The 13,366-nt window shown below is 40.6% G+C and overlaps 1 protein-coding gene across 5 annotated transcripts in view; it reads right to left on the bottom strand.

Annotated features, from left to right (window-relative positions):
• Window positions 1-891: 891 nt before the first annotated feature.
• The window catches only part of LOC131823652 (adhesion G protein-coupled receptor E2-like), a 51,266-nt gene continuing 38,791 nt past the window's right edge, over window positions 892-13,366 (bottom strand). For all 5 annotated transcript variants that reach the window (XM_059160246.1, XM_059160249.1, XM_059160245.1 and 2 more), the window contains 5 exons: window positions 9,882-9,948; window positions 9,205-9,296; window positions 6,658-6,826; window positions 6,464-6,574; window positions 892-1,431 (listed from right to left, as the gene is read on the bottom strand). In XM_059160246.1, the coding sequence (XP_059016229.1) occupies window positions 1,423-1,431; window positions 6,464-6,574; window positions 6,658-6,826; window positions 9,205-9,296; window positions 9,882-9,948 (448 nt within the window). In that variant the 3' untranslated portion in view covers window positions 892-1,422. The remainder of the gene's footprint in view (window positions 1,432-6,463; window positions 6,575-6,657; window positions 6,827-9,204; window positions 9,297-9,881; window positions 9,949-13,366) is intronic.

Raw genomic sequence — 13,366 nt, 5'->3', positions numbered from 1 at the left:
TGTGGAGAGAGGGTAACCCTCTTCCACTGTTGGTGGGAATGCAGGTTGGTGCAGCCACTTTGGAGAACAGTGTGGAGATTCCTCAAGAAATTAAAAACAGAACTTCCCTATGACCCTGCCATTGCACTCCTGGGTATTTACCCCAAAGATACAGATGTCGTGAAAAGAAGGACCATCTGTACCTCAATGTTCATAGCAGCAATGGCCATGGTCGCCAAACAGTGGAAAGAACCATGATGCCCTTCAACGGATGAATGGATAAGGAAGATGTGGTCCATATACACTATGGAGTATTATGCCTCCATCAGAAAGGATGAATACCCAACTTTTGTAGCAACATGGATGGGACTGGGAGAGATTATGCTGAGTGAAATAAGTCAAGCAGAGAGAGTCAATTATTATATGGTTTCACTTATTTGTGGAGCATAACAAATAGCATGGAGGACATGAGGAGATAGAGAGGAGAAGGGAGTTGGGGGAAATTGGAAGGGGAGGTGAACCATGAGAGACTATGGACTCTGAAAAACAATCTGAGGGTTTTGAAGGGGTGGGAGGTTGGGGTACCAGGTGGTGGGTATTATAGAGGGCACGGATTGCATGGAGCACTGGGTGTGGTGCAAAAATAATGAATACTGTTATGCTGAAAATAAATTAATTTTTTTTAAAAAAGGTGTGTGTGTGTGTGTCCTGTTGGTTCTATTTCTCTGGACAACCCTGACTAATACACTGGCCCACAAAGACTAAAACATACATATCATGATCTCAGTTTTCAAACTATTTGTATCATCATGTAAGGATGAAACTAGATGGCGTCTGTAAAACGGATTATACTTCAATTGTCCAGTAATAGAATTCTGATTTATAGGAATCTTTCCACTTGGGAGTCAACTCTAGCTGCAAAAATCACTTTATTTCTCCCCTGAAATCTCCATGAAGGCAAAACCTGAGTCTCTTTTGGTCTCTCCCTTAGACCAAGCGAGAAATCAATATCTTTGAATGAGTGATTAAACACAAAAGACGAAATTTCAAAATCCATACTATGGTATGAAATTTTCCATTCCTATGGGTGTTTTTTGGTAGGAAAACATGCTGAGTTAAGTATTCCAGCACTTAGATGTTCAGCATCTGGAAAAGTCTTTGTAGGAAGGAGAGGTTTCAGAAAAGGATGTAACCCAAAGTGATCAAGAAATTGGGCCACATATGGCCCTTTATATATTGAAAGTTTTCTGAGCGCAAAGAAGGACACAGAAAAATTCCAGATTATGCAGATCTTGATCTCAAACATTGTTGACTTCTTTCACATTGTTGACATGGTGAATTTCTTGAAACACAGACAACAAAGCCTTGTTTATCCTCTCAGTGGCTCAGAGAATAACAGTTGCAATTTTCCATGGGATAAGTGGATATAACTCAAGACATTTTTTAATTATCCTAGAAAAAATAATATTTAGAAATGTTATAAAAGACTACACAAAGATAATTCTAAAGATTCCTTTGGGACATCTGGGTGGTTCAGTCAGTTACATGTCTGACCCTTGGTTTCAGCTCAGGTCATGAGGAGGTGTGTACAAATGAGCCCAACGTTGGGTCTCATGCTAATTGCAGAGTTTGCTTGAGATTCTCTCTCCCTCTCCCTCTGCCCCTCCCACTCATGTTCACTCTCTCCCTTTAAATAAATAAATTTTTTAAAGTTTCCTCTGAAAAAATAAATAAGAAATTTAATGAGGCCTTCAATCAAAAAATTTCCTTGCCAGGTGAATATGTCAGAGGAAGATCAAAGGCCATACCATATCACATTTGGGAAGACCCTGGTCTTCCCCAGAAGCCTCATCTCCCTACAAATCCTAACCCCCAAGTTACAGAAGATAAGAACAATGAAATGTGCTAAAGAAAAAAAATTATCTGTCTCTTTCAAGATGTATGTCCTGATCCCTCTGCTTCAAGGTTTGTGAAATGCTGCTTTATGTGTAGAGAAATGAAAGAGGGTAGGTGGGAAATTAACACAAGATTGGAAATGTTACATGTTGTCATTACCTAAAATGTAAAGGAAAAAAAACTAATTCTCCTCCCCCCCCCTTGTCCTTTCCATTCCCCAATATGAGTTATTTGTTCCTGGGTCTATAGAAAGCTTAGTGTTATTTCTGGTGTTTGAGTTAGACAACTTCACATGCTTATCTCTACACAATAAGTTTATAAAAATGATTCTATGTGAAATTACTCAGAACTGAATGTAAGAGGAACTATTGTGTTTTTCTTGAACAAGTCTTCAGGAAGCCAGAGAAGACATGCCAGGATGAGTAAGAGATACTCCTATATCTTTAAACACCAGAGGAACCAAATTTTACAAGACAGGAGAAAATACAACTATACTAAGGAATGGATTTGCTTGGTCATTTGCTCATAGACAGTAGAAACAGCTGATCAGATGACTTGCATTTTAGACACCTTCATTGGCTATCTGCTGCTATTTTTCTCACAGAAATTCTCTTTCTCCACTGTGAAGATCATCTCAAGAGAGGGGGGTTGATATTTACTCAAACACAATAATACCAGACAGATATTAGTAGTTCTACAATAGGCAAACCAAAACTATGTACAGTAGAAAGAGTAATGATTCTCCTAAAGATGCCCACATTCTCATCTCTGGATCCTGTGAACATGTCACTCTGCATGGAAAAAAATGGACTTTGAGATAAAATTAAGTATCTCAGATGGGAAGTGAGGCAGTACAATGACTAAGGTCTTTTTAAGGGAAAGAGAGTCAAAGTCAGGAAAGGAGATACAACTGACAAAAGCAAAGGAAAGAGAATGAGAGTGAGAGACATTTGAAGATACTGCAGTGAGCAAGGGGACATGATTTAAGGAAAGCAGGCAGACTCTAGGTGCTGGAAAAGGTGAGAAATTAAAAACTCTCCTAGAATGGGACTGGAAGAGATTATGCTGAGTGAAATAAGTCAAGCAGAGAGAGTCAGTTATCATATGGTTTCACTTATTTATGGAGCATAACAAATACCATGGAGGACAAGGGGTGTTAGAGAGCAGAAGGGAGTTGGGGTAAATTGGAAGGGGAGGTGAATCATGAGAGACTATGGACTCTGAAAAACATCTGAGGGGTTTGAAGTTGCGGGGGGGTGGGAGGTTGGGGTACCAGGTGGTGGGCATTATAGAGGGCACGGATTGCATGGAGCACTGGGTGTGGTGAAAAAATAATGAATACCATTTTTCTGAAAATAAATAAATTAATAAAAATTTTTAATTTAATTTTTAAAAATCTCTCCTAAAGTCTCCAGAAGGAACTGAACTCTGCTGATCCCTTGATTTTATTCCCATAAGACCCATTTGAAACTCCAAACTTCTAGATCTGTAAGATAAATGTTTATGCTTTTTTAAAAAGGTTTACTTATTTATTTTTTATTATGTTTAATCAGCCAGCAAATGGTATATTAGTTTTTGATGTATTGTTCAACAATTCATTAGTTGCATATAACTCTGGGAAACAGTATGGAGGTTCTTCAAGACATTAAAAATAGAGCTGCTGTACAAGCTAGAAATTACAATACTAGGTATTTGCCTCAAAAATACAGATGTAGTGAAAAGAAGGGGCACGTGAACCCTAATGTTGTTATCAGCAAAGATAAACTAGTTTTAGAGAGAGAGTGCAATAAGGGGGAAGAGGGAGAGGAGAGAGAAACTCAAGCAGACTCCACTCTGAGCATGCAGGGTGACAGGTATTAAGGAAGGCATATATTGTGATGAGCACTGGGTGTTATGTACAACTAATGAATCATTGAACTCTATATCAAAAACTAATGATGTACTATAGAGTGGCTAACTGAACAAATATTTTTTTTTAAAAAGGGAGTGACTTTATTTTATTTGTGTTTTGAAAAGTTCCCTCTGAATTGTGAGTAACGTATGCATGAGAAGCTGGCAAGAGTAGAAAGGCGTGGTCATTTAGGATACAGCAGTTGCTCAGCCAAATAAAGATGGCAGCCTTCTAAGGAGGGGTGATGAAGACTGAGTCAGCAGGACAGACTGAAGACATATAGAGAAAATAAAAATGATAAGGAATGGATAATGGATAGGGTGTGGTAGGAAATAAAATCATTATTGAGAGTAACTTTTATGATATGATTAGTGTCACAGGATGATAGAGGACCATCAAGAGAGAGAAAGACATCATGAGAAATAATTAAACTGGGGTAGAGATTGCAAGTCTTCTACTGGGAGGCTCAGGTGTCTTTAAGACATAAGAAATAAGAACCTGGAAATACTCTAGATCTCAGAGATCAGAGCTAGAGAAATATACATGGCTGTCATTTGTGTTTATTTATAACTAATCTATTATTTTTTTTATTTTTTATAAACATATATTTTTATCCCCAGGGATACAGGTCTGTGAATCACCAGGTTTACACACTTCACAGCACTCACCAAAGCACATACCCTCCCCAGTGTCTAATCTAAAAAATAGATGCTATTGTCTAGGATGAAAGAATTCAATGATGACTGAAGTTGTTCTGGAGCTGATCCATTCAATGGAATTATAAAGGAAACAAAGAAAAGAAAGTTAGAGAGAATGGAAGAATGATGTGGAAGGGTGTGTGAGTAGAACCTACACGGCATAAGGATGAAGTGTTTTGTGATAAAGGATGTCAAAAGTTGCTGAGAAAACTTTTAGGGACATGGAGATCACTGTAGGTCTAAGAGATGTTTGTTTGTGTGGCATAATGGGGGAAGAAACCGTATTTGTAAGGGTTTGGGGAAGAGGGAGTAAGTTTTATGCAAGGAAATGGAGACAGAAAAATCAATTCTTGGCTGGTAGCTAAAGGGGAGGCAAGTAGTATGTGTTTTTAAGATAGAAGACAACTAAACATGTTTCCAGGATTATAGAAGGAATACTATTGAGATGGTGCCAGAGGGAAGGAGAGAGACAGGAAAATATGGGAACAATAACTTAAAGATACGTATAAGTTATACGTACGTATAAGGTGTGAAGGATGGGATCCAAAGAGCAGGTGGAAGCACTCTTCCTAGAGGAACATAAAAACTTGCAGTAATGATCTAGGAATGTGGACAGGATGCAAGCTGGTATGGTCAATGGCATATAGTTCACAAGGTGTCATCATAAAGACTCCTATTTTCTCTGTGAAACAGGTGATGAGAACATTTGTTCAGAAAGGGGGAGAACACAGAAGATTCAGTGGCAGAACCAGTGCTAATGGAGTTTGGGTGAACAAAGTCATGCAGGAGGACTTTCTGGCAGCAGAATAGGCTCCTTTAGATGGGAAGGGAGACTCAGGGGAGTCTTTAACAGAAAATGGAAGAGGTGAGAAACCACAGGTAAAGAACTTGGTTCAATTTGAGCCAGTAAGTGTGGTTCCATATAACCATCCCCACAAATTTTCCCATGTCATTACTGCTTTTCCTTCCTGGTTTCCCAGTGGCTGGAGGATGCTGTAAATATCAGGCATTCTTATAACAAAGTCCAAAACGCTGGCTAACACTTCTGTTTAATTTCTAAATATGTACATCAACCGCCCCCATGATTGCCTTTCTGAGACTTGCTCTCAGTGACTATGAGATATAGATGGGTGTACCAGAAAAGGATAGGATACTGTAGCCTGAGTTGAATGTGCATTGCCACTTCAGATCACTGATTCTTATTTACTTAGTAGCCATGCCTGCCAAATAGCAGGTGTTTCATGAGAGTGTTGATGTGTAAGAGGTAAGATGAACACAGTTCCCTAAGGAGGAAAATATATTTTTAATACTTTATTTATTTATTTGACAGAGAGATCACAAGTAGGCAGAAAGGCAGGCAGAGAGAGAGGAGGAAGCAGGCTCCCCACTGAGCAGAGAGCCCAAAGTAGGGCTCGATCCCAGGACCCTGGGATCATGACCTGAGCCGAAGGCAGAGGCTTTAACACACTGAGCCACCCAGGCACCTGCAAAATATATTCTTTTTTTTTTTAACATATGAGTTATTTTATTTTATTTTATTTTTTATGTTCAGCATAACAGTATTCGTTATTTTTTCACCACACCCAGTGCTCCATGCAATCTGTGCCCTCTATAATACCCACCACCTGGTATCCCGACCTCCCACCCCGCCCCCCGCCACTTCAAACCCCTCAGATTGTTTTTCAGAGTTGCAAAATATATTCTTAAACAACCCTTTAAAAAAAAGGCCATTGCTAATAATTAAAGATAATTGAGAAGACACAGATGATGGGATCCAAAGATCAAGTGAAAGCACTGTCTTCACAGAGCAGTCCAAAAGTTAATAATTAATTAACAGCTAAATTACTAACATTAAATTAATAGATAAAGAGTAAAAAGCAAACCAAGTGTGAGCCACCCCAGGGCATCATCTTCTACACACTAAACTTGTTCAGTGTGACAAGCATATACTAAAACAGATCACTTAGTGAAGTGCTCTAGGAGCAATGCTTGACCTTACCATGCTGGGTCTGGAAGAATCAGACATGACCTTGCTGGACAGTGTGTATTTCTCAGACGCGGCTCTTCTATTCCTGATCCCTTTGAACCATTTCTTGTATTGTTCCCGGACCTGCAGAGGCAAAGCATGCTTGGGTGAGCTCCCTGAGGAGAGTAAGGATGGGAGGAATCTTGGGTGGGAATGGGCAATGGTACCTGCTGGCTGAGGAGGCAATACACCAAGAAGATGAAGAAGCCTTGCAGGCTGTTGATGATGGTGAAGAGGTAAGCCATGACATGGGCAGCTGGACCCACCTGCAGGATGCCCAGGCACCATGTGCAGCCCAAGATGATGAGTTGAGCTGTGGTTTTAAATGTCAGCATTCTGGGTAGGATGAGAAAGGAAGTCAAGATGCACCCAGGGCAATAAAATGACAACCATTCTCATCTTTACCCATGGATTCTCCTTTCTTCCCCTGCTGGTACTCAGTTCTCAGACTAACTGGTGATCAGCTTTGATCTTTACAATCTGTGATCCACTAGAGAAAAAATTGCCACAAGGCACCAGGGTGGAGTTTTGATTTGGAATGAGGAGGATAGAGATACTTCATAATGTAAGTTTCAAAACTTTTATAATGCTCCCTGGAGATCCTGAATTTCATTCATTCAATGTTATTGAGGAGGCATTTTTTCATTAGGCTCTGTGCTGGGGCCAGGGCACTAAAAAATAACAGAGGCAACTGGGTGTTATAGGCGACTAGTGAATCACTGAACACATCAAAAACAAATGGTGTACTATACAGTCGCTAACTGAACATAATAAAAAATTTAAAATTACAAAAAATATCAAAAACAATATTTATATTTTCTGTGAGTTTTTTTATAAACCATCCTTGTTTTTAATTTAAATTCAATTAGACTTGTCAATTTTTGCCATTCTAACTGGTGTAAGGTGGTATCTCAAAGTGGTTTTAATTTTAATTTCCCTGATTGCTAATGATGGGTATTAAGGAGGGCATGGATCACATGGAGTACTTGGTGTTATACACAAATGATGAATTGTGGAAATATCAAAAACTAATGTTGCATGGAGCACTGGGTGTGGTGTATAAACAATGAATTCTGGAACACTGGAAAAATTAAAAGAATAAATAAACATTTTTTTAAAGAATAAATAAATTTAAAAAAAACAATTAGCAAGACAGGAAACAACATGTGTTGGAGGGGATTGGAGAAAGGGGAACCCTCTTATACTGTTGGTGGGAATGCAAGTTGGTCCAGCCACTTTGGAGAACAGTGTGGAGATTCCTCAAGAAATTAAAAATAGAACTTCCCTATGACCCTGCCATTGCACTACTGGGTATTTACCCCAAAGATACAGATGTAGTGAAAAGAAGGGCCATCTGTACCCCAATGTTTATAGCAGCAATGGCCACTGTCTCCAAACTGTGGAAAGAACCAAGATGCCCTTCAACAGACGAATGGATAAGAAAGATGTGGTCCATATACACTATGGAGTATTATGCCTCCATCAGAAAGGATGAATACCCAACTTTTGTGTCAACATGGACGGACTCGAAGAGATTATGCTAAGTGAAATATGTCAAGCAGAGAGAGCCAATTATCATATGGTTTCACTTATTTGTGGAGCATAACAAATAGCATGGAGGACATGGGGAGTTAGAGAGGAGAAAGGAGTTGAGGGAAATTGGAGGGGGAGGTGAACCATGAGAGACTATGGACTCTGAAAAACAATCTGAGGGTTGTGAAGGGGTGGGAGGTGGGAGGTTGGGGGGACCAGGTGGTGGGTATTGGAGAAGGCACGGATTGCATGGAGCACTGGGTGTGGTGCAAAAATAATGAATACTGTTATGCTGAAAAAAATAAAATAAAATGATATAATAAAAAAATAAAAGATAAAAAAGGCAAAAAAAGACTAATGATGAACTATATGGTGATTAACATAATTATAAATAAATAAATAATTCAATTAGCCAAGGAAGATTTCTATTTTCATTTGGAAAGGGTAATAATAAGAACATGGAAGAAAAAGCAAAAATTTCCACAAAGGTTGCTGGAGCAAAGGACTGCTGAAGCCTCTCAGAAGATTTGGCATTGACTATTTTATTTTCTCCATAGAGAGGAATGGAAGAGGGATCAGAAGGAGCCCCAACCAAGAGTAGGGTGTGGAAGTCTAGGCTGGGTTGTGAAAGCAGTCACAGGTTTTTCTAAGTGCTTCATTGGAACATAAATGTTCCCTGCACATTTGTCGTAAGAATTTTGCTGGCAAAAGTCCAAAGAATGTTTATTAACCAATGCCAATTCTTCCTGTTGCTGAGGGAATTAAAAATTTGGGTTAAAAATATAACAGGGGTGTTGGGTGCCTCAGTCCATTAAGAGTCCATCCCTTGATTTCAGCTCAGGTCATAATCTCAGGATTGTTGGATCAAGCCCCATGTCAGGCTCCACATTAAGCATACAGCCTGCTAAAAAATCTCCCTCTCCCTCTCCCTCAGCCCTCCCCTCCCCACACTCTCAGGCTCTCTCTCTGGAAAAAAAAAAAAAATAATAGAACATTTTGGCCAGGTTGTCAGCAGCACACCACTGAATCTGAGCCAGCTGCCATAAAAGGACAACTGCATCTCTCTACTCTAGGTCCCTTCAGCAGACCCCACAAAGAAGTGTCAGGGGCTGCTGAGGCACATGGCTTTGTCCTTAGTACCACACATGTTTGTGGGGTTGTCACTCTCTTCTCCATCTTACCTTGTGTTCTGGAGGGTGGATACATCACTGTTCAAGGATGACAATTTGCTCTTCAAAATCCAGAGGGTCATCAGAAAGAAAACTAAATTGACCTTCAGGAAACCACAGAAGCTTTATTGAATAAAATTTCAGTCTGTGACCTGTATCTTAGCCTGTGCAACATCAATTCCACATTTAAGTCATTTCCATATCAAGCAACAGGGTTAGAGGTTGTAGTTCTAGGAGCAGTCTTAGAAAACCAAACAATGCTGTGAGAATCAGGGACCTGCCTGCTCCTGTCACCCCTCTTAAAATTCTGCTTTTCTACAGAGAGAGTCAATTATCATATGGTTTCACTTATTTGTGGAGCATAACAAATAGCATGGAGGACATGGGGAGTTAGAGAGGAGAATGGAGCTGGGGGAAATTGGAAGGGGAGGTGAACCATGAGAGACTATGGACTTTGAAAAACTATCTGAGGGGTTTGAAGTGGTGGGGGGTGGGAGGTTGGGGTACCAGGTGGTGGGTATTATAGAGGGCACAGATTGCATAGAGCACTGGGTGTGGTGCAAAAATAATGAATACTGTTATGCTGAAAATAAATAAAAAATAAATTTAATAAATAAGTAAATAAATAAATTCTGCTTTTCTAATGATCCCTGGTTAATCATTAAGGATGCTGTGATGTCATCACTCACAGAGAAGACGGCACAAACTGGTCCAAGGAAGCTCCATATAAATCTCTTTCCTGTGTGGAGCCAGCAGCTGAGCAAGAGAGAGAGTTAAAAAAAAATGCTTTAGTCCTTAGGAATATAGAACTACTATATAAATTCATTCATTCATTCATTCATTCATCAACAAATATTGAGTGACTCTTTCATGACAGGTTCTGTCATTGATTCTGAAGATACAGTGGTAAAGAAAGTAAACATGGTCGTAAAACCCACAAATCTCACATGGAGCCTGAGACACACAATTAAACATACTGTAACAATAAAACAAAAGTATGAGACTGTGAGAATGTATCATTGGATGTCATGCTTAGTTTGGAGTCTGAGGGATTAGGATCATTAAGGAAGATTCCCTAAGGAAACTGTATTTTCATCTAAGATACTGACATTGAATGATGTTACTGAGATAAGCAGTGTTGAAGCAAAGACCAAAAACATGTTACAGATTTTGAGAGTCCTATGAACCTAACATGCGTTAAGGAGCCTTTCTTGCACTGTTCATTTGAATTGGTTTCCATCGGCTGCCAAACCTACCAACTTAGTATTTAAAGTTTTCATGGTTTTATTGAGGTATATTTTACAGACCACAAAGTTCACCCATTTATACTATACAGCTCAGTGATCTTTAGAATATTCACAGAGTTGTGCAACCAGCATCATCATCTAACTTTAGGACATTTTCAACTCCTCAAAGAGAAACTTCACTCACATCAGCAGTCACATTTTCTCACCTCCACACACTCCACTCCCCATCCTTCACCCAGAGCACCATTACTCTGCTGTCTCATTTGATGGATTTGCCTGTTCTGAACATATTACATGTGTGGTATCGTGCAGTATGTGGTCTTTCATGACTGGATTCTTTCAGATAGTATCAAGCTCATAAAGTTCATTCACAGTGCAACATGTTTTTATGGATGAGTAATATCCCTTACTCTTTTTCATAGCTTAGTCATATTCCGCTGGATGGATATGTCACATTCTGTTCATCCATTCATCAGTTGATGGACATTCCAGTTGTTTCCAATTTTGAATAATGCTGTTATGAGCATTCATGTACAAGTTTTTGTGGGAACATGTTTCCATTTGCCTAGCATTTGGTAGCTGTATCCTGAACAGTTGTGAGAAACTGTCAAGCCATTGGTTGTCAAGCCAAGTGGTTGCACCATTTTACATTCCAACCAGCAATGTGTGAGTGTTCCAAATTTTCCACATCCTTGCATGCACTTTGTCTGTCCTAACCATTTCCACTAATGGGTATACATTAATATCTCAATTGTGGTTTTTGACTTGCGTTTTCCTAATGACTGAGGTTGTTGAACATCTTTTCATGTGCTAATTGGTCAATTAAACATCTTCTTTAGAAATGTGTCTTTTTTTTATTTTATTTATTTGACAGAGAAAGAGAGTGAGATCATAAGTAGGCAGAGAGGCAGGAGACCGGGGCAGGGAGGGGGGGCAGGCTCCCTGCTGAGCAGAGAGGCTGATGTGGGGCTCGATCCCAGGACTCTGAGATTACGACCTGAGCCGAAGACAGAGCCTTAACCCACTGAACCACCCAGGTGCCCCATAGAAATGTGTCTTTAAAATGTTTTGTCCATTTTTCCAGTTTTTTATTTCTCTAATTGCTACTCCCCACAGGCTCAATCTCACAACCCAAGATCACATGCTCCAACAACTGAGCCAGACAACTGCCCTTATTTTGTCCATTTTTTTTTCTCCCTTTGGCAGCTTTTGGCAGTTCTTTGGAGGTTTAGAGGAAAACAAACTGCACCCAGACCTCTGTCTCAGAAGCCTTCTGGGTGCTCCAGAGCACATAAACTCCCCCTCTGCTGTCAGCAGAGAAGGTCCCCAGTCACAGTCTAGGGGTCGCAGGAGCTCCCGCTTCTACCCCAGTGTTACCAAAACCACGAGAAGTACTAGTCCAGAGAGCTGGCTTCCAGTGGCTACCTGTGCTACTGCTGTCTGGGCAGGTCCAGCCAGAGAGGTCCCAACCAGAGAAAGCACACTGAGATTTTCTGCTGGCCCTGGCTGGGAGTGTTCAGACTCTTGCCAGTCCTAGAGAGTGCTGGCTAGTGCCTACATGGACCTCTCTCAGGGGAGGGTGTGGAGCATGACTCAGACCCTGTTCACACAGTGCATGTGCAGAGTACAAAAGGCTGTGGTTCTAGAGAGCACCGGCTAGTGTCCACACCAGACTCTCTCATGCACGCTGCCACCCAGACACTCTCACATGTGCCTGCAGCTCAGGTACCAACACCTGACTTTGCTGCTCTCTCTCTGGCTCAGCACCAGCAGTGGCCATCCTGGGTCCATGGGCTTAAGCCCCTGTCCCTAACTGCTGGATTCCACCAATTTCCCCTTAAGATCTTTTGCTCTTTTTGAGTGCTTTCAACCAGATTCCAAGTTAATGCTGGTCCCCAATCACAAGGCACTCTCCAATTTAGGTATATTACTTTCCAGTGAGTTGATTCTGGTGGCTCCCTCCCCCTTTCATTTATCTTCTGATATCGGAGTTCCCATTCCGCTTTACCTGTCCACTGGTGTCTTCTGCCCCCATAGAGATCCAGAAGTGTATAATTCTAATGTCAGGCTTATTTCATGGGTGATCAGAGTTCTTTGGTAGATAATCCACTCACTTTAGGGGACTGGTTGAAACAGTGCCTCCTACTTCTCTGCCATCTTGCCTCCCCCCTCTTTTTTTAATCTAAACTTTTTTTTTCAGTGTTCTAAGATTTTTTGTTTATGCATCACTCCATGCAATAGGTACCCTCCTTAATACCCAGCACCAGGCTCACCCATCCCCCCACGCACTCCCCTCCAAAACCCTCAGTTTGTTTCTCAGAGTCCACAGTCTCTCATGGTTCATTTCCCCCTCTGATTTCCCCCAACTGACTTCTCTATTTTGTCCATTTCTAAACTGAGTTATTTGTCTCTGGTTGTTAAGTTATTCAATTTATTTTTAACAACGGCACAAATCAGATGTTCTCTTATGATCACAGATTGGTAACTAATGCATAGAGAGATTAGGACTGTTGCTGAAGGTTTTATGGATACACAGTGACAAAATTCACTTTTGATCCTACATTAGGATAAAGTAGAGAGTGAGCAGAGCCTATCAGAACACTAGAGAGTGTGCAAGTCCATTTCAGAACAACCAAAGTCTATACTGAAGTATAGACTAAAAAGAAAATTAGCAAGGGGAGCCTCGAAGGTTCAGTCAGTTAAGTATCTGCCTTTGGTTTGGGTCATGATCTCAAGGTCCTGAGATGGAGCCCAGCATTGGACTGACTACTCATCAGAGAGCCTGCTTCTCCATCTCCTTCTGCCCCTTACACCTGCTCATGCACTCTCTTGCTATTTCTCTCTCTCTAATAAATAAGTAAATAAAATAAATAAGAGAAGGAGGAAGAGGAGGGGGAGGAGGAGGGGGAAGAGGATGAGGAGGGGGA

Source organism: Mustela lutreola, chromosome 2, assembly GCF_030435805.1.
Source record: "Mustela lutreola isolate mMusLut2 chromosome 2, mMusLut2.pri, whole genome shotgun sequence".
NCBI lineage: Eukaryota > Metazoa > Chordata > Mammalia > Carnivora > Mustelidae > Mustela > Mustela lutreola.
The sequence above is the reverse complement of the archived record's forward strand: the minus strand, read 5'-3'. Positions and strand labels throughout refer to the sequence as shown.